We start from the raw sequence: 27,814 nt of genomic DNA, 5'->3' as shown, positions 1-27,814 counted from the left end.
TCGCCTCCCGGCCGCGGATTGGCGGGCGCGCGGGGGAAGTGGGTCGCCTCGCGGCCCCGCGTGAAGGTGGGCGGCGGGCGGTGATTGGGCGCGGCGGAGGCGGGCGGGGGAGCCTTGGCGGGCGGGAGGGGGCAGCGCGCAGCAGCCGCGGCCGCGCCGCCCCGATGCCGGCGGGCACCGAGCAGCCGGGGGGCGCCGAGGAGCAGCCGCCCGCCCAGGGCCCGCCGGCGGCGGCAGAGAGGCCGCCGTCCTCGGGCCGCCGCCGCCCGCCGCCGCCCGCCGCCGAGCAGGGGGAGGAGTCCGGCGGCAGCCGGGTGCTGAGGGGCGGCCGGGAGCGGGGCCGGGCCGCGGCCGCCGCCGCCGCCTCGGCCGCGGGGGGAGCCGCCGCCGCTTCCCGCCGCCGTAAGGCCGAGTATCCCCGGCGCCGGCGGAGCAGCCCCGGGGCCCGGCCCGCCGCCGAGCAGCCCGCCGCCGAGACGCCGCCCGCGGCCAGGAAGGCCCCCCGGGCCGGGTGAGTGCCCTGCGGCGCCGGGCTGGGCGCCCGCCCTCCGCGGGGTCGGGGCCGGGGGTGGGGGGCTGGCGGGCGGCCCCGGCCGGGCCGCCTTTCCCCGTCCCGCTCGAGCGGCGCCGGGGCCCCGCCGGCCGTCTCCGGCCGTTGGTGCCCCGCGCCTCCGCCTCTTTGTTCCGGGCCGAGCTGGGCCGGCCCGCGGCCGGTCCCTTCCCAGGAAAGGCAGCGTCCCGAGTGCCGCCCCGCCTGTGGCGGCGGGCGCGAAGCCGTAAGCGCCTCCTGCGTCAGCCGCCCGCTGCGCAGCGTCCTCGGGGACCGCTGCCCCGTCCTCGGTGCGCCTCGGACCCCCGCTGCTTGTGGCTCCGTGCGCCAGAAGTCTGGGGGGGGAGGCGGCGGCATTTATTTTCCCGTGAGGAGATGTCTGCATCTCGCTGCCGCTTTATTTCTGGAGTAGGAAACTGGCCACGTGCACATGGATGCTGGGAGCGCTCGGTAACGTAGCTGGTCGGCCTCCTTCTAACGACAAAGTCCCTCTGATTTAGACGTGACTATTATGGGCAAGACTGGGCTTTTGCCGATGTGTTGCTACAGTTCACCTAAGCTTTCTCCAGATGAAATAATCCACGTTGGTATAAGCAATCTGGGAATGAGGCAACGGGTCTGTCCACAGTTGGGAATTAGGGCTCATTCTCCACATCATTCAGTTTCTTGTTGCTGCCACCGTGCCTATAGAAGCTGTCTCTTATGCTTGCCTTTTGTATTTTTTCAGGTGCGCAGATAAAGCAGCTGGTAAAGGTAAGAGCTGAGTTACTCGCTCCTACTGTTGTATTCCACCCAGAAAGTCAGGGCTTTCCCACGAAGGTAGCCAAACATCTGTTGGCTCTTCCTTTTAAAGAATGTTTTGTTGCTTGATGACATGCAGTTTCTTTCCAAGGTCTCGCTCGAGACTCTGGAACTGTGATAAACCGCTGCTGATGTTCGCACATGCCCAACATGCAGAAACTTATTTTTCCAAATAACCGCTAGGGTATTACTTCGCTATCAGGAGTTGAGACCACACTGCGCTGCGGTTTGACAGCTCGCGGTACACAGTGGTCCCGAGGAGCTGGCAAAACCTGGGCTTGCATCTGTTCTGCTGCTGTCACAAATACAGGTGTAGGTCCTCAAGAGACATGTGAAAGATACGTGGAAATAAGAGTATTCAAATATTTACACATGTCCTTTTCTAGCTTTAGTGGGTGGTGAATGTTTTATGCTTACGTCTTCAGGGATGCAAAAGAAAAGTTTTGAAGGGGAGAGGGTAGCTTAATGAGTCTGATCAAGAAAGCCCCAGCTGTGGGGAGCTGCCACCAGCAGCAGAACTTTTGTTCTTCCAGTGCGAACTCTGTGAACTCTGTGCATCTATTTAACAGCTTCTTGTAAAAAAAAAAAAAAAAAAAAAAGTGTTAGAGGGTTTTGCCTGTTGCCCAGTGATGACTTCTGAAACAGTTCCAAGTAAACTCTACTTTGTGTAGTGTTGGTTTTGATCTGGCACGAGAGAATTGTCACGGAATGAAACAGTGAGGAAAGAAAGTCGCACACCTGTGCAAATGAATTCACCTTTCTGCTGGAGCTGTTCACTTTTTGTTTGCAGGCATATGTGTCTTGAAGGCTACCTTTATTCTTGTAATTTTATAACTCTCTAACTTTATTCCTACAAGTCTATAGCTTTATTCCATTTGGGTGTTGAAACCCATCACGGTTCTCGCTTGCAAGGTGTATTTTTGCAGACCAAAGCAGAATTAACTGGTGTGTGTTTAGCACAGACCCTACTTGTGTGCATTTACCTCTTACTGCGTAAAGGGTGGGCAGGGTACTGTAAGAGCTTCAGCCTTTTAGGTCAAAGCAAAGTTGCTGAAATGTGTAAAAAGGCATGGCGTTGTCACTTCATACGTGTATAGTGTTAACCTCGCATTTTAATGGTGATTCTCAGTGCTTTGGATACCCTTAAGCAGGAATGTTTACATGGTAGTGGTGGAAAACAGGCAGAATAGTCCCATTTTTACCCCAGTTTCTTGGCACGTGCTTGGAAATGGCAAATGTCAGTCTGAAATTTCCCAGGTTTGGTGGCTCTCTGCACTCTAGCCATTTTAGACTTTAACTTTTCAGAGATTCAGCTGTCCTTGAATGTCAGAGTGGAAAAAGTATTTATTAAATTTCTTGGGCTCTTTTTCATGATTAGACTTGCAGCCAGAATGGATGGCATGAACTTTTGCATGGAAATTGGCACCGGGAAGTGATGACGACTTCTAGTCCAAAGGAAATCTGCCTTGGTGATTTTTTTGGGCGTTTTTTTTTGTTTGTTTCTTGTTTGTTTTTAGTCTTTAAAAACACAGAAGTGAGAGTGCTGCACCTCTGTGTCCCAGCTGCACGCTTGAAGTCCTTGCTGGATGCCTGTGCTTATTGGGGAAGGCATGGAAACAGACTGCGTGCAGTGTCTTCCTCAGACACATCAGTATGCAGGAGAAGAGCTTCCCTCCCGCTCCCTCCTTTTTGGCCTTTAGCAGAAAATGTTTGAAGAAGCCTAATCAGGTGTAAGCAAACTGCAGCTTTCCTTGCACAGCAGGGTTTTTGGTAGCGAGGAGTCCTCCATAATTCTGGAAGGTAAAATACCATTCGTCACGTCACCGCTGGGTGGAGCTGGGTTGGGGAAGAAATCCGGTGAAACTCCTGAGTGGTTCTGGTGGGGGCTTTGAACTTAGTGCTGGCATTTACTGGCGTGAGCGCTGACATGGAATTTAATTCTGCGTGGTAATTTGCATTATACTATTATCCTTTACTATAAAATACGAAGTCCAGTTTAGAATATTAAATTTGCATGAGCTCAGCCATAACTGTTAGCCTCTGTGTACAGGGCAAAGGGCCTGTGGAGGTGGGGTGTACCTGGTGACGCATCCTGCGTATCTGTCGGACGAACAAAAAACTTGCTGCACCAAAGTCTGTTCAGTAAGTCTTGTTGCCTTATGTTTGAGATCATATTTTGAAGTAAAATCACCAGTGTTACTGTTGGTAAGGAAAGCTTAGAGATGATGGGTGCGATCACGGCTAAATTTGTGCTGTCAGTTATAACCGAGATGCTGTAACAGTGGAAGCGTCTCGCCGAGTTTTACGTTCTTCTGTGTAGTGCCATGGGATCAGAGGGCTTTTCTGCTCGTCAGCGTGGGAGCGCAGGCACGAAGGTCTGACTGTGCAGGTCTGATGGGAAGATTACGGGAAGGTTAAAGTCGAAGGTGTGTATTGTGTCAGAATCGGCATGCGATTGTTAGTGTACCAGCGTGCACGAAGGCAGTTGCAAAGTCAGCCGTACCGATTGTATTTCCCGTCTTGTCTGCTTAGTCATGCAATTGCAGTATTTCCCTAATGTGTTTCTGTAGAAATATTAGTTACATAAGTAGAACACTTAATCTCAGTTTATAAATGAATTCATGTAGCTAGAGTCAGACTGCGCAGTATAATTCAGATTTGACTTCCCACAACGCTGTATATTCTTGTGGAAATAATTTTCATTTTAGTTAGGCTTGAATAATTTTAATTATTGGAATAGAGATTTAATGAATATGCTTCACGTCCTTCCCTCACCGAATTGAACATTCAGTGCTTACTGTGAGTCTTAAAGTCATGATAGCAGTCAAACAAATCCTGCTTCTCCAATTTAATTTTACACCCAAACCAATTTCTGACTCTATCCACCTTTTTGTAAGATTTTTACCTCTGCTGTTTAGAAACCACTTTTAAGAGTTTGAAGGAAATCTTTTGATCAATTACAGCTGAAAAAACAGGCTGCGTAGCTGTTCCGGAGGGAGCGTTGGAGCGGTGGCTGAATATAAAGATGCCAGGTTTGTGCTGGGTGGGGGAGCCCCTGCCTCACCGTGCTCCCAAAGCATATGTGCTTTGCCTTCGAGGTTTTAGAGCGGCAGGTTGCAAGAAGAAAGAGGGTGGGGTTGGAAGCATTTGTACAAAGTAATATGCCATGAATGAACGTCAGATTACTGAATCTTCGTGCCTAAGGTTGCTCTGCTTGTGTCGCGCAGCTGAAACATACCCAGTGTGGACCCTTGTTTATGCAAGTTATTTTTCTTGCGTGTTTTCGTCTTGCAACTTTACATTGATATTGATGCTTTTTTGCAGTGATGAGAACGAGATCCAATGTAATTCTTTAAGTGCACGTAGGTACACAGCTGTGTGGTAGTGCTATTAAAAGGTGGAAAGAAGAGTTTGTTAGAGAGCTAAACCAGGGCCGCGTGAAGCCTTTATTTACTTAAAGCTGCGATCAAGAGAGATGTAGTGCCATGTGCGTGGAGGGTCACCTCCTTGGAATTCCGTGCTCAAATCAAAGCTTTTTAGCACAGCGTGGGCTAGAGGATGATGCCAGCAGTATTCACGTACGTCTTCAGCGCACGGTTCTAGAAACCGTGCGTTAGAAAGGGAGTCGTGTGTGGAATACTTCTGTTAGATATTCACACATGTGGAGAACTCTCTCAGGGATGTATTCCGCGATGTATTTTTTTTTTTTCCCCTGGTCTTTCCGTATCAGGCTACTGTACCGCGCGTTGTGGGCGGCTGGTGTTGCAGCCCTTCTCCCACCGCAGCGGATTTCAAGCTGCGATTTGAAGGCTCGGGGAGAGGGGAGGTCAGAGAGCCGCTTCTCCAAGGACTGTGAAAGGAAACGAGTGGGAAATACAAGCCTGCTCCGCAGCAGTCCCCTTTTAACTGCTAGAAAAAACGTAAGGTTCCACAGATTAAAGAAAATGGAAACCTTTAAGACTCTAGTTGTACAAAACGGTTTTGTAGCGTAGATAACTCGCGCTATACCTTGTTATTTGTATTCTTAAAGCTTCATGCTTCTTTGGTAATGACTGCTTTCCCTTAAGACTTTGTCAGTGTTTTGAGAGAGAAATGTCATTACTTAAAATCAAACCTTATAAAAACGTGCTGAATTTAAATAACTCGGATTGCCCAAACCTACTTTGACTCCTACGAGTGTTCTCCTGTCTCCCGTATGCACAATTTCACAGCTCTGGGGTGGGGGGCATTTGGATAGAGGTTTACACTAGGATTTTTTTTTTCCCGAGTTTCATTTTTTTGTCTATGCCATTATAAAATTACATGTTCAGTGCCTTGTCTGTTGTATGGCTGCTATGTTAAATCTAAATCGCAGTCTGAGATGTATATATGTTGTGGTGATTTATTTTCATAATAGTTGTTTTGTAACTTAATTCATCGTTTATTTTCCTTTCACTTAATTGTACCTGGGTATTTTCTGAAGGTGTCTACTTTGCGGGGTTAGTTACTTTCAAATGTTTTATAAATAAAAGTTTAGAAAAGTTATTGTTAGTAATCAACAAACTGTTAATTTGTAACAGTTGGAAGTTTTTGTTACTGTTGTGATGTCAAAAAAAAAAAAAAGAGGAGGAATCTGTAATTGCAACAAGCTTCCCTCTGAGCTGCAGGGGGGTTGGTAAATAACAGCCTGAGCGTCTGAACAGGCGAGGCTAGTAACAGCAGATGTGGAGTGCCCAACAGCTCCCGGTTGTGAGGGTAACTGAGTAGATTTTCGAGCTGCCAGTATAGCAGGACCGGTGCATAGCAGTGCACCGGTTATAAAAGGCTGGTTTATGCCAAGTCTGCAAGTTGTGCTGTAAGCAGGAGAAGCAAGAAGCTCTGCTCGCAGAGGGTTTCCATCCCTGTCCCCAGTGAAACCTGAGGACAGCGGTATCTCCCAGCAGCGCTGCCGACTTTGCGAAATGGCATCTGTACTAGCGTCACTTCTGCGCACCCTTCCTGCGGGGAGCGGTAATTCAGGTCTCCGTTCTCTGGCTACCTGCTTATCTTTCCCAAAATACCGAGCAGCATAGCCACTGCATGCACAAGTTATTAGGGGAACAGGGGTAGGAGGAGAGCGTTGGACAGACGCAGCAGGATCTTGCAAGTCCTGCGATGAACTACTACTTCTTCTTCAGGAAGTAAATGCAGTTGGTTTGGACTTTCCCTTTCTGCTCTTTGCAGTGAGTAATTGATATGTGCCTGGGACTTTGTTTTCCTTCAGTGCTTGGAAAGAAGGTTAGGGAGGTGTCGGCTGTGGGATATGCGTATTTACTGCTCAGGCCCTTGACGGCTCGCTGTCAGTTACCCAGACGCGCTCTTAACACTTGCTGCATCCAGTGGTGCAAAAAGGAAGCAGTAAGCGCCCTGTTATTGGAACAGTCTCGTATAAAGAAAATGCTGTGGGCTTGGGGAGTGATGCGGCTGTAGGTGAAGAAACAAAGCATGAGAAAGCGCGAGTGCCGGTCTCCGTGGCTTCCCGTGAGTATCCTGCCTGGCAAGTGGATTTATGACATAGGGAGGAACTGAGACTCATAAGGGTGAGTTTATCTCCTGGTCTGGGAGATAGTGGACAAACTTTGGTATTTATCCCTTTTGTTTCCCTTGGTGGCAACGCTGGTATATGTATAGAAATATGACATGGGTTCTGAGATAGAGATGCTTTCGCTGGTTTGGTAACCCTGCGTGCAGTGCTCCAGGGGCAGAATTAGAGTGTGAATGAGAATACATTTCTGCTGCGTGTCTGAAATGGGAATCTGCTGACTGGCATGCTGAGTAAAGATGGAGTGTTACTGGGGTAAGCTCTGTTAAGAAGCAGAGCAGTGCCAAGAGTCTTGTCTGTTGGTTGTCTAAACAATTATAACAGAGCTACAACTTCGTAGCTAGTTTCCTCCCAGATTTCCTTTTCTTGTCCCTTTTCCCAGTGATGGCTGGTTTCTTCACAAATGCTAAGATTAAAGGATGTTTGATGCCTCTTGTGTACTGTCATTCGAATCTATATGTGTTTTCTGCCCTGGACACCGTTAAGTTTAACGGCCATTGGGAAAAGTCAGCAGAATGGTGAAAGTACCTCAGAATGAAAGCTGTTTATCATTAAGTGACTTGCTTAAGGGAGAGTTCAAGGTAGGAAGAAGCCCAGGAGCCAAAAAGCTCAAAAGGATTGGTAGGACTTCAGAAAGTGGATTTTCCCTGTCTCTCTCTAATGACTTCCAGTAAGATGCAGGCATCCACGCGGTTCCCGAAACGAACTTCTGCAGAGGCTATGGGATGAGGTGGATAACGTTTAATGTCAGTATTGGAGCGTCACAGGGGAGTGTGAGCGTGGGGACATTTCTTGGCAGACTCATTTTGCCAAGTCGTAGCTTCCGTTGCCCCCTCTCCGTGAAATGTGTTTCGGGCAAAAGACGGCAGCGCTGGGCCTTAACCTGAGGTTGCATGTGCCGACTGGCCAGCAGGCTGCCGAAAGGAAGGCACGTAATTCGTTTTGCAGCAGCTGATTTGAAAAGCAAATGCTTGGTGCTTCTTTTTGCTTTGCGCTGGGGGTGCCTTGATACCTATTGTGTCACGTATTCTTTTGTCCTCCTGGAGCCCGAGTTCCTACGAGCTGGTGTCCGTCACCACTCCTGACGCTTGCGACAAAAGAACAGGATGTTGGCCTATAATCCGTTTTCCGCGCGTCTTCTGGGAGGACAGAAACCTTCCAGAGAAATTGTGGCTAGCCAGAGCTAGTGGTGCTGACGAGTCTGTACAGTTTTAAATGCAGAATTGACTAGAGCCTTTCTAATTGAAAGTTTTCCTATGTTTCAGTCTCAAGAGCGGCATCTTTTTTTGTTGGAAGAGCAGAGCCTGATTATCTGTAAGAGCAATGTTTATTCCCCCTATCTTGTTTCTCTTGGTTCTTTGTGCCGTTAGCCAAATCCTGCTAACTGAGGAGCGTGGCTTTCTGTGTAGAGCCGTTTGTGAGAGGAGAGAGGTAATGCTGTGTCCATCCGCAGGGCCTGGCTTTAACCAGGTTAAGTGTGGTACCCACCAGGACTGAAATCCAGACAGGACTGAAAATAACTGTAAGGTCCCTGTGTCGTCCATTGAGAGAGGTGGGCATCTCCTAACTCCTTCCACTGGTGATACAGAGGGACCAGGACAGCCACGTTCCTAACCTAAGTGCAGACGTGAGTCCCGTTGCTTCCTGCCTAACACCAGAAGTCTGGGGAGGAATCCTGAGACACGGTTAAAATGGCCGCACCTCCAGTGGCAGGCTTGGGAGTACCTCTAATGCCAGGTCGGGTGTGTTAGACAAGAAAGCAGCAGGAGGAAGAAGTGCTGCTTTTCTCTCTGAGCCAGTTGCTGTCTCTGTATTTAGTGGAGTGGGGTTTTTTTGTTGGTGTTTTGTTTTTTGAGAGGCAGGCTGCATTCATCAGAAAGCTGTTTTTTTGAAGGAAAAAGGAAATTTAGGTGTGGGAAAGAGACATAAAATTTGTTTAAAATCTAGGGCTTTTTTTCTTTTTTTTTCAGTTTTAGAGTTCGGGCAGAGCTGTGGTGAGTGCCGATTCCAGCTGCTAGTGCAGCTGAATACTTTGCAGATACAAGTTTCCTGGTGCAGCTCTGACCCTTGCAAAGGGACCTGTGTCCCCTGTTGGGAGGGTCTAGAATTATAAGGATTTTTAACTAATAGCTCTGTATTGCTTTATAAGTTCTACTGCAAAGTAAATATTTGATGCTTCTGCTAACTGTGGGGTTTTTTGGAGGTACATGGGTATTCACAGCATGTAAAAATGCAGTGAATCTGTTAGACAAGCACGCTGAAGTAGAGGAAGAAGTAAAAGGGAGAAATCATGGGGAAAGTCTTATTAAACACCTTCACTTCAGAGAAATGAAGCAAAATTGCTAGGTGAGTGGTGCACTTTGGAGAAACGTATTCTGAGGGAGGTCTGTTTCAACTCCATAAGTCTAATCTTTAATAAAAATACTAGCTCCTGCTAAGAAATCAGCTGAATGCCTGATCTTCCGAGGGAATAAACCTCTTTCAAGAGCAGCAGTGCTAACACTGGTAGCATGGTAGCGTTTGAGGGGAAATTTATAGAGAATGGGTTCAAGTGTCTTTGGATTCGATTTAGCATTCAAAAAAACTGAGGACGTTCACAATTAGGATTAAAAATGTAAAGCAGTCATAGCTCACCTTGGGATCTGCTAAACCAGGAAGCCAAAACGAAGGCGTAGTTCATTCTCTGATGATGAAGTGGGCTTTATACATGCAAGACATCAGACTTGGTTGCTGTTTTACAATGAAATTGTGATGCCTCACATCTTGTATTCCAGTCAGATTTTTTTTTTTTCAGTCAAATGTTGATTATTTCCACCCTGTTAATCAAGGATTAGGGAATGAGTCATGCAAAGCAAACTACATGCTAGAAGTAAAAGGATTATTTGGTTCAAAAGGCTTGATGCAAAATTAGAGATTTCAGGTTGGGAGGGACCTCAGGATCTCTCTGGTCCCACCTGCTGCTTACCACAGGGTTCACATCGTGTTGCTCGGGGCTTTCTCCAGTCAGGTCTGGACAAGCTCGAGAAGTGGGCCCATGTGAACCTCATGAGGTTCAACAAGGCCAAGCGCAAGGTCCTGCAGCTGGGTCAGGGCAACCCCTGTCATCAGTACGGGCTGGGGGATGAAGGAACCGAGAGCAGCCCTGAGGAGAAGGGCTTGGAGGTACTGGTGGATGAGAAACTGGACATGAGGCAGCAATGTGTGCTCACAGCCCAGAAAGCCAACCGTCTCCTGGGCTGCATCAAAAGAAGCATGGCCAGCGGGGGGCGAGGGAGGGGATTCTGCCCCTCTGCTCTGGTTAGACCCCACCTGGAGCCCTGCCTCTAGCTCTGGGGTCATCAGCGCAGGAAAGACATGGACCTGGTGGAGTGGGTCCAGAGGAGGCCACGGAAATGATCAGAGGGATGGAGCACCTCTGCTGTGAGGACAGGCTGAGAGAGTTGGGTGGTTCAGCCTGGAGAAGAGAAGGCTGTGGGGAGACCTTATTGCGGCCTTCCAGTACTTAAAGGGGGCTCACAAGGAAGATGGGAACAGACTCTTTAGTAGGGCCTGTAGCGACAGGACAAGGGGGGATGGTTTTAAGCTGAAAGAGGGGAGGTTCAAAGTAGATATAAGGAAGAAATTTTTTACAATGGGGGTGATGAAACACTGGCACAGGTTGCCCAGAGAAGCTGTGGATGCCCCATCCCTGGAAATGTTCAAGGTCAGGTTGGATGGGGCTCTGGGCAACCTGATCTAGTGGAAGGTGTCCCTGCCCATGGCAGGGGGGTTGAACTAGATCACTTTTTAAGGTCCCTTCCAACCCAAACCATTCTGTGATTCTATGGAGGCTGCACAGCCTTGCTGGGACCCTCTTCCAGTGCTTGACTGTCCTCTTGTGGAAAAATGCTTTTCCTGTATCCAGTCGGACCTCCCTGTTTCAGTTGATGACCACTGCCCCTCATCTCCCTGCTGTGCACCTCAGTGAGGAGGTTTGGGCTGCTTGATAGCCTGCCTGTGCATTGTAAGGCTGCTGTTGTGTCCTCCCAGGGTTTTCTGTTTTCCAGGCTGAACAAGCACGTTTCCCTCCGCTTCTTCTCACAGGTTGTGTGTTTCAGCCCCCAACCGTCTCAGTGGTCCCCTCTGGACTTGCTCAAACGTGTTGACAACCTTCTTGTGGTGGGAGTCCAAATGTGGTCTAATGAGTGCTGAGTAAAGGAGATTAACAGCGTGTCTCTGTTTCCTGACTGTGCTCCTGGGAATGGCACCCAGGATGCTGTGGACCTCCCTCGCTGCCAGGGCACGCTCCTGGCTCTTGATGTGCAGTTTGCTCTTCCCTGGGACTCCCAGCACAGCAGAGCTGCTCCCCAGCCAGCCCTCAGAGGACTGTCCGCTGACTTTGCCAGCAGATGCTTGATAAGCTCCCAGGCATCTCGGTGGTACTGCTGGCTGGTGCTTAGGCAGCAGAAACCCAGCTGAAACTAGACAGCAGCGTAAATGTATTTGGGTAAGAAGGAGTGGGCCAGAGCTTAGCCTAGAGCGCAGGCCCTGTGGAGCACTGCATGTGGCTTTGTGTACTAAAGCAGTGGCAAACCTGGAGGACTGAGCATAGCCAGCTACTTGGAATTAATTTCTTCAGCATGTCATTTGTGAAATTTCAAAAGGAATTTGAGTTCATTTAGGCCCAGTGTCACAGCAAGCACTAAAAAGGGAGATCAAGTGAGCCGTACTTGGGAATTCTAGTTTTTAAGGGATGAACTTGCTCACGTAGACATTTTAGCCAGTTCTGTTGTCTTGCCAAAACATATCTGGAGATCAGCCATCAGCCAAAAAGAAACCACCTGTAGAAGCTGTAAATGAGTGCAAAGACCTCAGGCTAACTGTGCTCGTGATGCTTTTTGCTCCAGCATAAGACCGGAAACATCCAGCTCAGATTCTTCAGGTTTATTACCAGGTTTACAATTCTGATTAAGTATGTGTTTGGGGGATTCTTCAAACATGACTTTTAATGTGGTCCGATTTTGAAGCTAGTCTTTCATAAAGCAGTTGCTGAGGTTTATGAATGTCTATCTTGTAGGGCTTAGGGGAGATCAGAGCCAGCAAATACCATCTTATAAGCCTTTCTCAGAGGGAAATGTAAGCTGTTTTAAAATATTTGTGTCTTTACTTAGAGGCAGTAGGGAAACGTGATGAGAGTTTTAAACGACGGCTTGCTCAGGTGGTAAGGCCCTGAGGTGTCTCCTGTCTGGCTTGGCAGAGCTACGCCCCAAGTCTTTAAGAGGTGGTGGTTTCCCCATCAGAGTAGACAGGGACAGTTAAGCTATTCAACATCATGCAACAGAGAGGAGTGTGAATTAATGACGGGATTTATGCTTTTTATTATTTTTTAAAGAGATTGCAATGGGTGTTTCAGATCCCAAAGAAGAGAAGGAAGAGGAGGAAGTTTCCAGTGTCCTCAGCCACGGCTCTCCCGTCGGCACAGCCAGGCCTAGCAGAAGCTGGCGCAGCAGCAGGTCAGCTGCCGCGGCCCGCCAGCGCGACACTGAGAATTCGCGTGCTTCCAGATCCAAGACTGGTTCCCTGCAGCTCGTCTGCAAGTCAGAGCCAAACACAGACCAGCTTGAATATGGTACGTGGGAAGCCCTGGCATGAAAGTGCCTGGAGATAGTCAGGTCTTGGGAACCTTTGAAGGGAGCTGGATGTGGGTGTACCTTTGTGAGCTGTATGCAGACTGTGGCTGGTACAGGCGTGGTGCTGCTTGGTCACGAGTACCTTCTGCCACCAGCACTCCTGGCACTGAATGTCGACGGAGGTATCTTGAGACAGATGAGCTCACTGCAGCGAACACAGATTGAAACCTAATGGTGGCTTTTCCTTTCAGAGGTCACAGAAGAGCATCAGTCTCCAGCTGGAATCAGGTAGGAAACTTTATTTTGTGGTATTTCTCCCTTTTCAGTGTCGCAAGAAGGGAAAATAAGGACCTGAGTTTTTGCCAAATAAATGCTTCTGTGAAAGGATCTATGGGACGGATAGTAGCTCTGTTTTCAGTCCTGGACCTTTGCGTTTTCAGTCTGAATTGCAGATGGACTGCAGATGTCAGGAGATGTTGTGGAGAAATGGATAGTAAGATTAGATCTGGGCATTTCACCTGGTAGCTTTAATCCTTCAGGAGCAGGTGCTGTAGTTGTGTGGGTTCACAAGAGGAGACTGCTCTGCCTAGCCCGTCTGTTTTGGCTGTCATCGTGCCCCTTAGTCAGTGCAAGCTGTTAGCTTTCCCCAGTCATGCTGGATGAAAAAGTGCTGTGTAATAGTGTCTTTCCCATCCTAGGGGATGGTGCATGAATATTGTTGCAGCAGTGCTTAAGCTGTTGCTGCTAAAGTCCTCTGTTCTCCTTTTCTCCCAGCAGTGATGATGATGAGGAGATGCTCATCAGTGAGGAAGAAGTTCCCTTCAAAGATGATCCAAGAGATGAAACCTACAAGCCCCATCTAGAGAAGTATATTGGATTACGTACTTACTGTGGTTTTAGACCAAAAAAATTGTGACATCTTAGTTGAATGAGCTTAATACAGCCCGAAGAACCTGTGCTAGTTGTTAAGGTGGAATGGCTCCCATTGGACACAGTGTTTTCTAAATATTGCCTACAGCTATTGGGACTTTTCTCCTCTAATGGACTAAAGCCTTTAGAGCCCTGCTGGCTGCCAGGTTCTTCCTTAATCCTTGTTCGTACTTCTGCTTAGAAGTGGGACTTGGTAAATAGACCCGAACTTCGATCCGGTTTTTGCTTAAGTCTTTGTAAAAAGCAGACAAAGGGAAGAGTGTTGGAGTAACATGTTGTATTTGTATCTTTATAGGGAAGCACCAAAGCAAAGGAGAAAAGCTAGCAAGGGGAAGGAGGATAAAGAGAAACAGAAAGAGATTAAAGTAGAAGTGAAAGAAGAGAGTGAGTTTCGGGAAGATGAAGAGCCACCAAGGAAGTGAGTAAGACTCTGCAGTTATATGTAGCAGTGTGTATTGCATATTTTGCGTTCTTGCTAGTGTACAACAGTGTTTTGTTGTTGTTGGCTTCCCCCCTCCTCCTCTGGGCCTGAAAGATAATAGGGCAGAACCTTTTGTTCTGATAGAAGTCCTGCTTCCTAGTATCTTGTGCAGGTTTGGCAAGGAAAAATAAAAGAGTTGGTATTTTCCTTTAGTTTAAGTTGAGGTTTTTTCTCTCCGTACTGTGGTTTAGTCAGCCTACCTGGATACAGCCACACAGTATGAAATACTTTAGAGCATTCTTAAAATTTGTTTTCTGTTGTGATGGTCTGAAGCGGATTAGACTGTATTAGAAAGCCAGGCTGAGAAGGCAGCACCTCTTCTGTTGTGTGCCTAGAGGCCGACACGGGAATACTTTGTACTTGTCGTATGGTAAGCGTCCTCTTTGTACATTTGGGACTAACAATCAGAGCTCAGGAAAAACAGCTGTGTTCTCCCTCGTTTTGGAGAAATAAAAGAACTGCTACCTAGTCAGTCACTAGTGCTTTGCGTGGAGACTCAAAACCTTTGGGTATGCTGTCACTGGAACTCAACACTGAAGCTTTCCTTCTGGCAACTGAGGTAGATTGGATTCGTGTGTCTGTGTCAGAGCCGTTGGGATGGGCAGGGGGGAAGCAGCTTTTGTACTTTAGCTCCTCTATGAGCAATTGGAACAAGTGGGGCTCCCTCTGCTGGTCTGCGGCGCGGGGCTCTGCACACCTTCGGTTTAATTTCTCTGGCTGTTTCTAAGCTGCTGCAGAGCTGACTTACATTGGAGAGGAGTAAGGATGCCGATATTTTGAGAATTTTTTTTTTCCTGTTCGAGATGGCTTTCTGAGGCTTGTGGTTGTGTTGCTTGGATCAGACGCTACTTTTGTGCATAATAAAACCTGTGCCTCTTCTGAAGGCTCGGCTTGAATGCTGAGTGCCTGTTCAGCGTGTCACCGGCATGGTCTTGGTATCAATAAAGATGTCTCAGTACAGTCTAGAAAAAGACTTCCATCAATCTACTGTAACTGTCTCTGCAGCAATCTGATCAAGCAGGCACGATGTTCTGGGCAGAGCTATTGCTTGGGAGGGTACGTTTTACATGTAAGCATAGGTCTGCTCAGACAGAGCATAGATTTTTGTCTTGACAGGTGTATAAGCTGCTATAGTTAATTCAGAGGACTGTAAAATAGCTGCTAGATCACTAATCCTGTTCTTCCTCGTCACGCAGATTGATGTTTTTCACGTGGTATGAAATGTTACCCAACAGAGCAGAGGAAATGGGGTGCACCATCAATTCTGGACTGTGTTGGCAAAATTACATTTGTAAAAAATGCATTAGGAAATGGGGGGGGGGCGGGGGAGAGCAAACCACATGAAGCTTATTTCTCAAGAGTGTTGCCTTCCTCTGAATCTGCCTCCAACTTGCACTTGATTGACTTTGCTAGAGCTTGTGGTTAATGAGGCAATGGCTTGCTAGCTCTGCAGCAGAAACTTAGGAGAGCAGAATTTCCTGTGCTGATGTGCAGCCTGGAAAGGGATGAACTTAATTATAAGGTTGCAAGTTGTTTGGATAGTTGCAGGTTTAAAAGAAAAAACGTGAAGCATGTGATGCCTGGTTGAGGGTTTTTTAAAATAGCCCTTCCCCGCTCCATTGTGGCAGAAATGTTGGCAATTCCTAACCGCAGCCTGTTGGGCTGTGGCTGTCTGATACCTGCTGACTGGTATCTGCACAGTTGTGAATGGTGGGCTGAAACACCTTTGAGCTAGGCAACCATGTTCAAAAATGTGTTGTACGCTAGACCTAGCAGGTAGTCATGCAGCCGCAGCCTGACTTGGCAGAGGCAGGGTGATTTGAGGTCTGCCACATGCCGCCAAATGTCACACAGAAAAAAAAGTGTCACCCAGGTATCGGAAACGTGGGGACCACAGCTCCACAGGGAGCAGTCTTCTGTGTGATGTGGCAGTTCTGCAAAATGCAGGGACAATTTGCACGGCGGCCTGGTTACTTAACTTCTTTAGGGAACCTGCCCATCTATTACAAGAGTGTTTCCTTAGAAACTCTTCAGGTGTTTTGATCCAGAGCAGGTGGCTGACTTGGCAGAGCGCCTGACTTGGCAGAGCAGCTGACTTGCCGAGTGCAGTGTTACTTTTCAGCCTAAAAGCGTAGAAGGATTCTGTAGTATTTCTTACAGCATGCTCCTGCTTTATAGCATACACTTCAAAAACTCTGCCCACTACAAATGTAAAGAAGCTTCTTTCAATTCTGTAACCCTGTTACAGGAGGGGAAGGAGGAGAAAGGATGACAAGAGCCCAAGGTTGCCCAAGAGAAGGTAAGTGATCCCCTCTACTCAGTTTTGTTCCGAAGACTCGCTTCCCTTGTGTCCTACACAGAGATGCTGATTGTCTCGAAGCCATCTCTCTTGCACAGTACAGAAATCTGCCTTAAAGGGAAAAAAAAAAAACAAACAAACAGCATGCCTTGACTTCCTTCCTTTCCTTCTTCCTTCTCCCTGTAGGTGTGGGTTTGACTTCTTCCAACTGAACCAGCCCCCCACCCTGCACTTCTGAGTTGATCCCTAGCCTGGCATTGCCCAGCGATAAGGTTCTGGGAACTCTGTGTCTCCTGGGGTTTTCTCAGCTCTGGGGAGAGCCCTCAAGAAGTGCGAGGAGTGGAGGGAACTCTTGGACAGAGTTTCTGTCAGCATAGCCCGCACAGAAGTATTGGAGCAGTAATCCTTTGCTCTCACATCACCAAGCTGCACTCACAGTCATTTATCTTGCTGCTGCCCTGGCTTCAGATGCATCAGCTAACCACTCTGCCTGCTTACTTCCTGACTTCTTAGGAAGAAGCCTCCGATACAGTATGTCCGCTGCGAGATGGAAGGCTGTGGCACAGTCTTGGCTCATCCACGTTACCTGCAGGTTGGTTGAGATTTTTCACTTCCTCAGTGGCATGTGATAGGGCGGGGAAGGGCCATTTGGAACAGGCAGCTAATCCTCCACTGGTACCGAAGCGCTCTTTTCTAATGCTGTCTTTTTGGTAGACTTAATTAATTGTGGCCACGTGTGTCTCTGCATCTGTCCTGTTGCTAGATGTCCATGTTCGTTTGGCTTTCTTCTCTCAATGGAGATCAAAGCCTTTATGCTCATGGTATAAGGGTGTCTTGTCAGTGATTGGAGGGATTGGTGGCCTGCTGAGGGGCCATCTGGGATCAGTGTATCACAGCTGTTCTCTTAGCCATGTAAAGAGAGAGTCTACAACCTTTCACTCTTCCTTTGTAGCATCATATAAAGTACCAGCACTTGCTGAAGAAAAAATACGTGTGTCCTCATCCCTCCTGTGGTCGGCTTTTCCGACTCCAGAAGCAGCTCCTGCGGCACGCCAAACACCACACAGGTACAGGGAGGTGGGAAATAAATACAAAGTCCTCAGGTCAGTGAACAGAGAGCAGAAAAAAACCAGAAAAGCCTGTAGGACTTCTGGGGAGGGTGAAGCCAAGGCAGGTGGCATAGATTTGCAGCGGCAGCAGTGTATTATTTCCTTCTGGATTACCATCTTCTAAGGCAATGAAAGAAATAGGCTACAGAGTTTTTAATTCACCCCCTGGCAAGTATCAGTCAGGGGCTCTGTAGAGGAGTAAACCAAGCCAAGCTTTATCCTAATTCGCCAGTCCTTCAGTATTGGTCAGAATGGATAATTAGCTCTTAGGAGAGTCTTAATCATGCCGTAACTCTCCAGATCAGCTGCTGTGGTGTATCGTGGAACACCTCCTTTGCTATGCCTGCTGGCCTCCCAGCACTTCTAGTTCTGCTGCTTCTTGGGCAGCTTTACCTGCAACATGTGAGAGCTGGGAAAGGGAGCAGGTCTGCGGGAGAGTAATACTCCAACTGGTGTTGCTTTTTTAGATCAAAGGGATTACATCTGTGAGTATTGTGCCCGGGCGTTTAAGAGTTCTCATAACTTGGCGGTGCACCGGATGATCCATACGGGCGAGAAGCCCTTGCAGTGAGTACCTCTGCCTGTCTCTTGCTCTGCTACTTTGAGGGACCCTTGGATACATCTGTTCTTGGTGTCCCAGCTCTCTTTAGGAGCGTTTGAGCTGCCACTTGTCTCGCCTGCTCCTTGAGGCAGTGTCTCAGTAGGGATCTGAGGAACATAAGGCCTCTGCAAACAAAACTGGAAGAGCTGGAGCTACAGTGGCATCCCATTTTAGTGAGCCCCTGCTGTTTTCCTGGGCTGCCCCTTCGCTACTGCCGTCCCCACAAGTGTGTGTGACCTCCCCTTCTCCCCTCCCAGGTGTGAGATCTGTGGGTTCACCTGCCGGCAGAAGGCTTCCCTCAACTGGCACATGAAGAAACATGATGCGGACTCTTTCTACCAGTTCTCCTGCAACATTTGTGGCAAGAAATTCGAGAAGAAGGACAGCGTCGTGGCCCACAAAGCCAAGAGCCACCCCGAAGTGCTTATTGCTGAAGCACTGGCTGCCAATGCAGGTGCCCTGATCACCAGCACCGACATCCTGGGCACTAATCCGGAGGCCATTGCGCCGCCCACTGATGGCCAGGGCCTCCCCCTTCTTCCTGACCCCCTGGGAAGTGCTGCCCCGGCAGATTGCCTGCTGCTGAACCCTGATGGGATGCCGAAGACATACTGTGGTGGGGCAGAGCGCATGAGCCTGGTGGCTGACGGCAAGCTCTTTGTGGGCAGCGGCAGCAGTACAAACCCGGAGGGGCTGGTCATGAACACAGAGATCCTGGGAGCCACCACGGAGGTGCTCATCGAAGATTCAGACTCCACTGGACCCTAGTGGGCGGGGAGCACGTGGGTGCTGGGACAGTTTGGACTCTGTATTTAAAAGGAAAAAAAAAAAAAACACAAAAACAAAACAAAAAGGAGACACTTACTGAAAGAGAGAAAAGTTAAACAAAACTTACAATACTAGTAAATAACCGAAGGGTCTGCTCCCCTCCAGCGTGGATCACAGCACATCCTCTTTCTCCCAACCACTTCTCTCTCTCCCACTGCTCCTTTGTAGAAAGGGGCACATGCTGCCATTACCAGAGCAAATTGGACTGAGCGACGGATTTCTCCAAGGGAGGGGGGACTGCTGAAAGCCTTCGCTCTACCCCAAAGCAGATGCCTTCCTGGCTCCTTGACGTGGCCCCACTCACAAACTAGAAAGCATTCGATGTGCTCTGGGCAAGTTTCTTAGGACTCCCTCTCACCCCTGGTCCCAACTTCTATGCATCGCTGCACTCTGGTCCTTGCAGTCTCCTTCCTCCTCCTGGGGCTGGGAGTTTGGCTTGGCACTTTAGGCCCCCTCAGCAGGGTGAGCTGTGAAACAGCGCACGTCCCTCTCCCCACCGCGCTCCTCTGCTCCAGCTCTGGCAGGAAGTCGAGGGAACGCCCTGGCTCATAGATCATGTTTGCTTGGAGAGGCCCGGGGGCTACGGGAGCCCTGCGTGGGAGAGGCAAGGAGGAGCATCCCGGTTTGACGACAGTAATTTGCACTTTGAACATGTTTCGTTTTTGTGTTGTGGTAACAAGATTCCTTATTTATTGATTAAAAAGGGTCGGTATTTTTTAGTTATGTTCTTAGGGGGTGGGGGTGGAGGGGGTTCAGGCTGTTTCCCAGTAGGCTCCTTCGCACTCGCGAGCTGCAGGGAGCACGTCGTGCCATTGTAACAGCAGCTGGGAGAGCCGAGGTGAAGGCAGCCTTCTGGAGTCAGATGTCTCTCGCAGCTTTTCCAGAGTAGAGGGAGAGCCCCTGGAGAAGAGCCTGTTTGCAGTGGGAGTCTCTGCAGCAGCGCGTTAGCAGGAGGATGAGGTGAGTGATGGAACAGCCAGCTGTTGTCTCCCTCCCTCCTAGGTCGGGGTGAGCTCCTTGCATTAAATGCTCTTTTTGCCTCCCCCTTGCTCCCTAGAACATCATTAGCCAGGAACTTGTTCTCGTGACTTAGGACAGCTGTGAGCTCCTTGCTGCTGGGGGATGCTGTGCTCCTCGTCCAACTCTGCCTCTCCTTTCCAGGTCTAGACAAAGATACAGAAGCAGGGACTGGATACGGTTGTCTCAGGCTTGTTTATCCAAGGCAATAGACTGACGTGGGACTAAGGGGCTGTCAGCTTCTCTCCCTGCCCCCATTTTGGGGGGAGAGCGTTGTGCAGCCGTGTTCTCAAAGCTTCTTTTTTCTGCGCAAAAACCCCTGCTTTCCATGAAATGTGGCGGTTCAAGTGTTGCCTGCCAGCGTAGTTAGGACAGCTCAGAGCCCTTGGAAAAGTTTACATAGGATATGATGTGTCTGCTATGGAGACTTGGATCTTTTTGCTCTTATCTGAAACTTTGTGTGGAGATTCAGTGGCCTTGAATTCGTAGTGTGTTTGGAAGAGGTGAAGAATAACCTGGGCTTTTTGTTTGTTTGTTTGCTTTTTTCGGTTGGGTTTATGTGGTTGGGAGCAGAGCTGAGGTATCTTGTCCGAGCACAAGATCAGTTCAACTGGCCTGTAGCACACAGCAGCTAGGCAAAATCTGGTACCGGGGGTCTGGAGAATGGCAATAAAACATGGCATTTAATTGGAAACCTTTTACAGGAAACTGACTCTGAACGCCCACTCTGTCCCCTGTGCTGCCTGGAAATCCAGCTGTGGCCCAAGCCTGACAGCTTTTATTGGGCCATTTGTCCTGATTTGCCCCCTCCCTTCCCCCCTTACACTGGTGTCTTTGTCAGAGCAAGCTGAAACACTTCTGGTGACGGGGTAGTTTGTGGCTGAACAGCGTGCAGCCCCGGTGTCTTATGCTCTGGGTGCAGGCATCCCACGTTCTCGCACCGTGGCAGCAGCATGGCTCCCATGCCTGCAGGAGATGCGTCCGGCCACGAGCCTCTCCTGGAGATAAGGATGAGGGCCCAGCGTGCCTGAACGGGGGTCTCCTGGGACAGTGCATGTCAGGTCCGCGGTGCTATGGTGTTAAACTAAACCAATTTCTTCAGTTGGGATGATCCCATTTCTTGCTGGGATCAAATTATTGTGATTTCCAGCAGGAAGCTTTTGGGTGGCCAGCCGGTCCCCTCCCCTTGCAAACTAAAGAGAAGCAGCACAATGAGATGTGTTCAAACCCAGGTGATGGTTTCGCCCCCCAGCAGTGCGGGTCGTCTGTCCGGGGAGACGGGGCTGGCCGGGCTGCGTTGTGTGGTGGTGCGTCTCCTGGCCTGGGTCCCGGCCACCCGTAGCAGATGCGCTCGTGTGGTGCGGGTCGGCCACCTCCTCCCCACGCTTGCTGCAGACCATGCTGCTGGAGCTGCTTTTCGTGCCCTGCCCCTGTGCCCCATGGGAGGTGCGGCGCGGGCAGAGCCTTGCACAGAACACTAAACAGAGAGCTTGGGGTTTTGTTTTCTGAGGGATGGCACTAAAATGCTCTTGGGTCAAGGGCTTGCTCGCCTCTGGTGATGCAACGCTTGGCACCTGGCTGGGAGGCGATGGAGGCTGCCTCACCCTGTGCCTGCCCCGAGCGGAGCAGAGAGTTTGCCATCGGCCGCGTTTCTGGGACGCAGAATCGAGCGGCTCATTTGCTTCCTGGCCCGGACACCTCTGATCCCTGCCACTTCCCACCTTGTCCTTCCATGCACACCTCTCGTAGCTCTCCTTTTTCTTTTCCTGGTCTCGGCCAGTTGCCTGTCTGTCCTCTAACCGCAGCCTGCTAACCCCTGATGCAGGAGAGACTGGTGTGGCTCCCGTCCCACTCCCCTTTGGAACCCTGAAACTGACACAGCCCTCCTGCAGCGCCTCCTCCCCTCGATGTCTCTCCTTCACTCGCATGCAGTTTGCTTCAATAAATTATTGTAGTAGTTTGCAATAAACTTTTTTGTATTTTTTTTCCCTGTATTTATTTTTTTTCTCCTCCCGGGGAGGGAACGGAGGGGGCGCAGGGCCCTCTGCCCGCTCTCGGAGAGCTCGCGGGCGCTGTGCCCAGCGGCGTGCGGGCAGGGGCCTCCCCCCGGGGCCCTGGGGTGCGGGGTTTGGGCCGGGGGCTCTGCCCGCTGCAGCTGGGGGCCTCCCGGAGCTCGGCAGCGCTTTCTGCAGTAGCCACCAGGTGGCAACGACGCTGTTGGGTTGGCCACCAGCCCTGGGCGCTGGGGCTGGCGGCCGGGGCAGGCCCCCAGCCAGGCTGGGGCAGGGCTCGCTGTACTGTGATACTAAAGGGAAACTGCCTTTCAACTCCTGGTTTTTTTTCTCTTAATCTGGGTAATACGTAACCAAAATAAATGTACTGAGGAAAAACCAAACCAACCAAAAGGGCTGTTTGTGTCTTGGTGCATGCAGCTCACCTGTGGCGGGTGGCCAGCGTTGCCCGGGGGTGGCCGGGACCTCCTCGCCTCTCTGCAGCCCCGCTCTGGGGCGGGATGGCTCTGGAAAAGGGGGGTTAGGCCTGGGGCACCCGGCCCCTTGCAGCCGGGGGGGGGATTAAGGGGGCTGGAGGCGGCCAGGCCAGGCCCCTGCAGCCTCCTCTTGGGGTTTGGGTTGCAGCCCAGCCCGCAGCCGGTGCTGGATCTCCAGCCCGAGGGCTCCTCTCAGTTTTTCGCTGGCGAGCCTGCAGCGCTCTGCCCTGCTTAGGCCCCAGCTCGCTGCCCGGGCTGAGATGTTGAGCAATGTCCGGGCTTTACTCGCCTCTTCCCGGCAGCCGCTTCCCGCGCTCCGGCATGAGCCGGGGGGATTAGTGTGCTGCTAATCTCCCTGTGTGGCTGGGAGGGAGGAATGGGTGAGAGCTGGGGCTGGGAGCCTGTTGCTGCCAGGCGAGACCGTTCTGGGCAAGGCGCTTGGAGTAGCAAAGCATGGGGGAATTAGGGAAAATAATCTGTCGCTGTTGATCCCAGAGGCGGGAATTTGCAGTGTCGTGCCAGGCCCCAAGCGCAGAAGAGGGGGAGAGCCAGGCCGGCGGATGCGTGAGCGGAGCTCCCGGCTGGAATGCACCAGCTCAGCAAGGGATTGTCCTCCCTGGGCCGGGCAGGCGCTGCGCCATGAGCCTGGTGCCCGTGACAGCTGCCCAGGCCATGGCGGCAGCAGACAGCGCCTCAGCCGCCCTCCGGCGCCGTGACCTGTGCAGCCGAGGCATCCGCCTGGCCGGGAAGATGCGCTCAGACGTCGTCGACCTCCTGGACACCTACGTGAGTTTGCCCTGCTCCCTCCGGCTGCCCGTGGGGCTGGGAGCACTGGCAGGGTGGCCGCCGCTACCGGGATCCGGGGGTCTCCTGGCAGCCGTGCTGGGGCGCGAGGGCTCTGACCCATGGTAGAGATGGGGGGTGAAATGCTGCTGGCTGATGCTTGGGCAAACCTTGATCGCCTGGCCTTGCACTGCTCCGAACGCCTCCTGGCCAGCACTGAAGCTGAATCGGGGCCCTCTGGAGCCGGTGCCAGCGGGGCTTGGGGCGGGGGGTCCCCCCGTTTCTCCTGCCACCGCTGATCCCTGGCTGCTCTCGCCCCTGCAGGTGGAGCGGCAAGGCTTGGACGCCTCGGCCAGCGTGGCAGTGGTGGAGGGGGTGCCGGCGGCAGCGGCGGAGCGCTGGGATGAGCAGACGGGGACCCAGCGGCTGCTGGAGAACCTGGCAGCGTACCGGGCCTTCCGGGCCCTGCTGGCCCAGATGCTGGAGGAGCAGCGGGAGCAGCTGGGTGAGGCCGATGCTGCCCTGGGCCGGGCGCTGGCAGCCGTCCTGCTCCAGGTCTCGGCCTTCGCCTACCACCTTGAGGAGCTGCTGCGGCTGGAGAGCCGCGGGCCCCCCAGCGAGGAGGGGGCTGGGCCCCCCCCGGCCCCCCACCTCGGCCTCTTCGAGAGGAAGCTGAGGGGCCTGGGGGTGCTGCGGGAGCTGGCCCAGTGGGCCGTCAGGTCCGCGCGGGACCTGCGGCAGCTCGCCAAGCCCAGCCCGGGCAGCAGCTCGGCCCCCAGCCTGGCTGAGAGCCCTTGAAGGCGGGCGTGGGGCAGGGGGCTTGGGTCCTGCTGGGGCATAGTGGGGGGCTCCTTGCCCACCCCTGCGGAGGGCTGCTGATGGCGAAGGAGGTTGTTCAGGGAGGAGGGTGGACGGGAGGGACCATGTCACTAATCCCCAGGCCCCCCACGCTTTTGGTGCCACTCCCTGTGGGCACCTTTCCCTCTGGGGAAACTGAGGCACGGGCCGCACTCTGCCCCGGAGGGAGCGGGGATCCCCAGGCGGGGGCAGCCTCGGGGGTGGCTCAGGCTCTGCCTGCTGGGGCGTTGGAGTTATCCCCCGGGAAGCAGCTTTGCCACTTGCCCTAGGGCCCGGAACCCGCGGTGCTGGCCTTTTCTTTGAAATTCGGTCGCCGCCCAGCTTGCCATGGCTAGGTGCCTCCTCCGGCCAATGGAAACTGGCTCGGGGCTCTTGCGGAGGCAAGGCAGGAGCGAAGGGACAGAAGAATACTGCCTGGGGAAAGGAGCCTTGGGACCTGCCCCCCAGCTGCAAGATGCAAGGCTTCGCCTCCTTCATGTGGACTCTTTTCTCCTGCCCAGCTCACATTTTCTGTGCACTGAATTTCTGCTTTAACTGCTTGGGGGCTTTTTTGGGAGGGGGGAGTGTGGCGATACGATCAGGAGGGTATTTCTTAACTGCTCAGACAAGATAATGGAGAGGATCCTTTAACTGAAGGCTGTGATTCAGAAGACCCTCCACAAGGAGATTTGTGCCTCCAGGGGTTATTTTGGGATTGGAAACAGTGTGGAGGATTAAACTGTCCCCAACCACATCGCTCACCCTATGAAGGGGAATGCCGCGAGGTTTCGCAGCTGCCTGGACCCCGGTTTTCTTGCTGAATGGATGTGATGGCTGCTGGCTGCCAAGTGAATAAAAGGGCTGGGAGATCTACCGGGGTGACGTGACTCCTTGGGGGAGGTGGCACAGCGGGACTCAACCTCACCGGAGAGCCTGGGCTGCCACATTCCCGCCCCAGGGAAGGGTCGGTCCCGGTGGGGCGGGAGGTTTTGGGGGGATTGGGACCTGCTGGGAGGTCTTGGGGGGGATGAAGGAGACGGAGGTGGTGGGAGGATGAGGAGGAGGTGGGGGATCACTGGGGTTGTGCCCCGTCCTGGTGTGGCCCTGCCTTCCTCCCTGACCTGAGGGAGAGAAGGCAACATGGGGGGATGCCGGGGGCCTGGGGTGTGGAGGAGGCTGGGGATGTGCCCGGCTGGCCCTGCACAAAGCGGCTTTGTCACCGTGGGTGGTGGCAGCAGCGGGCACAGCGCCTGCCCCAGCACCAGCAGCAGCTGCATGGGCATGGGGGGCCCCAGGCTCTGCAGGAGGACAAAGGGCAATGCAGAGGCAGGACCCCCAGCACCCATCCTGCCCACCCCACCGGCCACATCACGGCAAGTGGGGCCACAGGGCTGGGGCTGCCCTGCAGGGCTGGGGCAAGGGTGGTTTGGTGGTGCCTGTTCTTTTTGTGGGCGATGCCCAAGAGGAAGAACATCACCTCCTTCATCGCCACTTATTGCCTGACCTCAGCTTTGCAGCTCAGACCGGATTATTTGCAGTGTTTCTGCTTCCCTGCACTTGGGAATAACAATTTCTGGCCTTTTTTTTTTTTCAGGATTAGTCAAAGTGAGTCCCTTTCCCAGCAAGTGTTCCGCTCTTGCAGTCCTGTCTGCTTTGTGCGCTTGAAGCCATCTTGCTTTTCCCCCCTTGCACCCTTGTGCTCAGCAGTGGCCGGGTGCTCGCATCCTCGCCCGCCCGCTGCCCCTCACCTTCCCGAAGGCGGGCACATCTATCTCAAACGCTGCACGTCCATCTCTGAACCTTGCGACCCAAGCAGGTGGGAACAGACCCCTTTTCTCCTACCACAGTAGCCCGGGTAGGAGGTGACCTTCACATCTCCGGGGAGCCAGCCCCAGCCCTGGCACGGGTCCGTGCAACTCGATCCTTCCAGATCAGCTGCTGGCGGTGCTTCGAGCTGAGCTCAGCCCGCTGCAACCACGCTCCGGAAGGCAAAGCAGCAATGGGGATTGAAGGTGGAGGATGATGTTGCTCCAGGGGCTTCCCTGGGCTGCGCCCACCAGCGCGAAGCGCTGCTTTTGCAACCTTCCTTATTCCTGCCTTGCTGCCTTGTCAGCAGCGCTGGGCATGTCTGTGTTTGCAAAGCACCCACAATGCTTTGAAAAGGCCACTGTAACCAGAACCAACGTAAAAAAGCAAACCATAATCCAAACCTCTATAGTCTGGCTGAGCGAGAGGCTCCAGGTCTCGAGCTTTCCCTGCCAGCAAGCCCCCACCATGCAGCAGAGAGGTGGTGGCACCTGAGCCTGCTGGGTTTTAATGCTATTTTTCAGCTGCAGCCCCCAAGGGAATCACTAGTAAACAGATTTGGTGAGAACAGGGGCATCCGATGGCTGAGCTCCCTTGCTGCTGGGAGGCCCTTTGGGCTTGCGTTGCTGCAGGCTGAAGTGAAGTTGATCTGGGTGGCTGGAGGTGACTGAAGCTGTTGATTCTGCAGACAGAAATGAAGAGCTTGAGGGGAGGACAGTTGTACCAACGTGGATAATGCTGCTGAGCACCCTGAATGGCCTCCTGCAAACTAAAAACCCACCAAAAAGCCATCCGAGATTGTGCTTTGGGAAGAGAGAAAGCATTTGCCGTGCTGGTGGGAACAGGGAAGGGGGGGGCAGGGCTGCGCTCCCGAATTGCAGCAGGGAAGGAGCCACCAAAACCAACCCTCGGATGTGTTTAATTTTAAAAAATAAATGTTTGAGTTTAACGTGTGGTTGGGTTGGGCACGCTTTGTGGGGTTGGAAAGGCTTTAAGCCGACTGAGGCTGCTCCCTGACCTCAGGCATGCCTGTACTTGGATGCCGGCATCGGCGCTGGGCACTAGGAGAGAATAAATTGCCCCTCGCCCACCGTGCACCGGAGGCAGGTGGGGTTCAGCTGTACCAGTCCCACCAGCTCACCCGACCCCTTGCGCTGTTCTGCGCCAGCATTGCAGTGCTGGCTCCTGACTTTTTGATCCTGAGCTGGGGCGGGGGGGGAACGTTCATCAACGCTTTCCTTTTTAATAGCAGGAAAACCTTTTCCTCACGCCTGAGTCAGCGGAAAGGATTTCCCCGTCATGGCCTTGGCTGCACTCCCCTGCCCCAAAGGAGCAGGTGAAAACCCGGAGGAGTGGCTCTCGGCCGCCACGCTGCCTTACTGGGAAGAGCCAGGAGCCCTCCCTTCTTGCAGGAAAACGCGCTTCGAGCGTGGCCCTGCATGTCTCCGAGGGTGAGCTGGAAGAAGGAGAGATTTGCTTGAACTTCCGCGGTTCACCTCCTCCTCTCTCACCATGGCGCTCGCCAGCTGGCATCGCCGCAGTTAGTCCCCACCTGTTTCTTTCCCCCCTTTTTTTTCCTCCCTTCTTTTCTTCCTCTATTTAGGTCTTGCCTAATGGTTTCTCACCGCAAGTGCCGCTGGTGGACGCTCAGCGGGCTGGGCAGTGCCCGGGAAACAGGTTTGTCAGGAGAGGAGCTGCACTGGCCGCCAGGAGCTCAGCAACGTGTGCAGCAGCGCCGCAGGCCGTGTCCTGGGGATGAGTCGCCCTCTGAGCTGACGTGGACCAGGGGATTTGTCGGTGCTGGGAAACCCATCCGTGTGGGACATGGATGCGATTTGTACAGCTCTCCCTGAACCAGGCAATGATGGGTGTTTTGTTTAATATCCAAGAAAATTAACGTTTTGTGTGTCTGGGCACTAAATGAGGTGAGGCCTGATGCCAGCACTTGCCTGTCGCCGACACCCTGCCGTTCAGGGCTGCCCTGGGATGCTGCTTGTGAGGCTCAGTGGAAGAACAAGCTCAGGATGAACTTTTTTTTGAGCTGCAGGGAAGGGCCAGCACCAGCTGCTCCGGTCCCAGGGAGTCACCGTAAAGCAGAGGTGCCTGTGTCGCACC

General features: G+C 52.2%; 2 protein-coding genes across 13 annotated transcripts; both read left to right on the top strand.

Moving 5' to 3' along the window:
- Window positions 1-22,912, top strand: ZFP91 (ZFP91 zinc finger protein, atypical E3 ubiquitin ligase). Of its 12 annotated transcripts, none has more exons than XR_015700299.1 (13): window positions 1-511; window positions 1,278-1,303; window positions 12,283-12,519; window positions 12,772-12,808; window positions 13,295-13,387; window positions 13,746-13,868; window positions 16,180-16,230; window positions 16,744-16,822; window positions 17,183-17,297; window positions 17,807-17,906; window positions 18,198-19,401; window positions 19,644-19,728; window positions 22,785-22,912. XR_015700299.1 is itself a non-coding variant. In XM_087738604.1 (11 exons), the coding sequence occupies exons 1-11, from the start codon at window positions 165-167 to the stop codon at window positions 18,706-18,708; spliced, it is 1,698 nt and encodes a 565-aa protein (XP_087594730.1). In that variant the 5' UTR covers window positions 1-164; the 3' UTR covers window positions 18,709-21,769. The 12 variants fall into 12 exon arrangements, 7 of the variants coding, with proteins under 7 accessions (XP_087594730.1, XP_087594720.1, XP_087594692.1 ...); XR_015700300.1 differs by having other exon boundaries at window positions 22,769-22,882; XR_015700296.1 differs by having other exon boundaries at window positions 18,198-19,728.
- On the top strand, window positions 22,389-26,506 carry CNTF (ciliary neurotrophic factor). Its single transcript, XM_009462658.2, has 4 exons — window positions 22,389-22,653; window positions 22,785-23,059; window positions 23,381-24,857; window positions 25,488-26,506. The coding sequence occupies exons 1-3, from the start codon at window positions 22,650-22,652 to the stop codon at window positions 23,852-23,854; spliced, it is 753 nt and encodes a 250-aa protein (XP_009460933.2). The 5' UTR covers window positions 22,389-22,649; the 3' UTR covers window positions 23,855-24,857; window positions 25,488-26,506.
- The last annotated feature ends 1,308 nt before the right edge of the window (window positions 26,507-27,814 follow it).

Source organism: Nipponia nippon, unplaced genomic scaffold (assembly GCF_047370975.1).
Source record: "Nipponia nippon isolate SJK-2023a ecotype South Korea unplaced genomic scaffold, ASM4737097v1 scaffold_10, whole genome shotgun sequence".
Classification (NCBI taxonomy): domain Eukaryota; kingdom Metazoa; phylum Chordata; class Aves; order Pelecaniformes; family Threskiornithidae; genus Nipponia; species Nipponia nippon.
This window is presented reverse-complemented; position numbering and strand designations above follow the sequence as displayed.

Bases quoted from the DNA above. Each gene is read 5' to 3' on its own strand.
- ZFP91 (XM_087738566.1), top strand. From the start codon at position 165: ATGCCGGCGGGCACCGAGCAGCCGGGGGGCGCCGAGGAGCAGCCGCCC. The intron at 16,231-16,743 runs GTAAGTGATCCC...CTGACTTCTTAG, and splicing joins CCAAGGTTGCCCAAGAGAAG to GAAGAAGCCTCCGATACAGT. The intron at 17,907-18,197 runs GTGAGTACCTCT...CTCCCCTCCCAG, and splicing joins ACGGGCGAGAAGCCCTTGCA to GTGTGAGATCTGTGGGTTCA.
- CNTF (XM_009462658.2), top strand. The intron at 23,060-23,380 runs GTGAGTTTGCCC...TCGCCCCTGCAG, and splicing joins TCGACCTCCTGGACACCTAC to GTGGAGCGGCAAGGCTTGGA.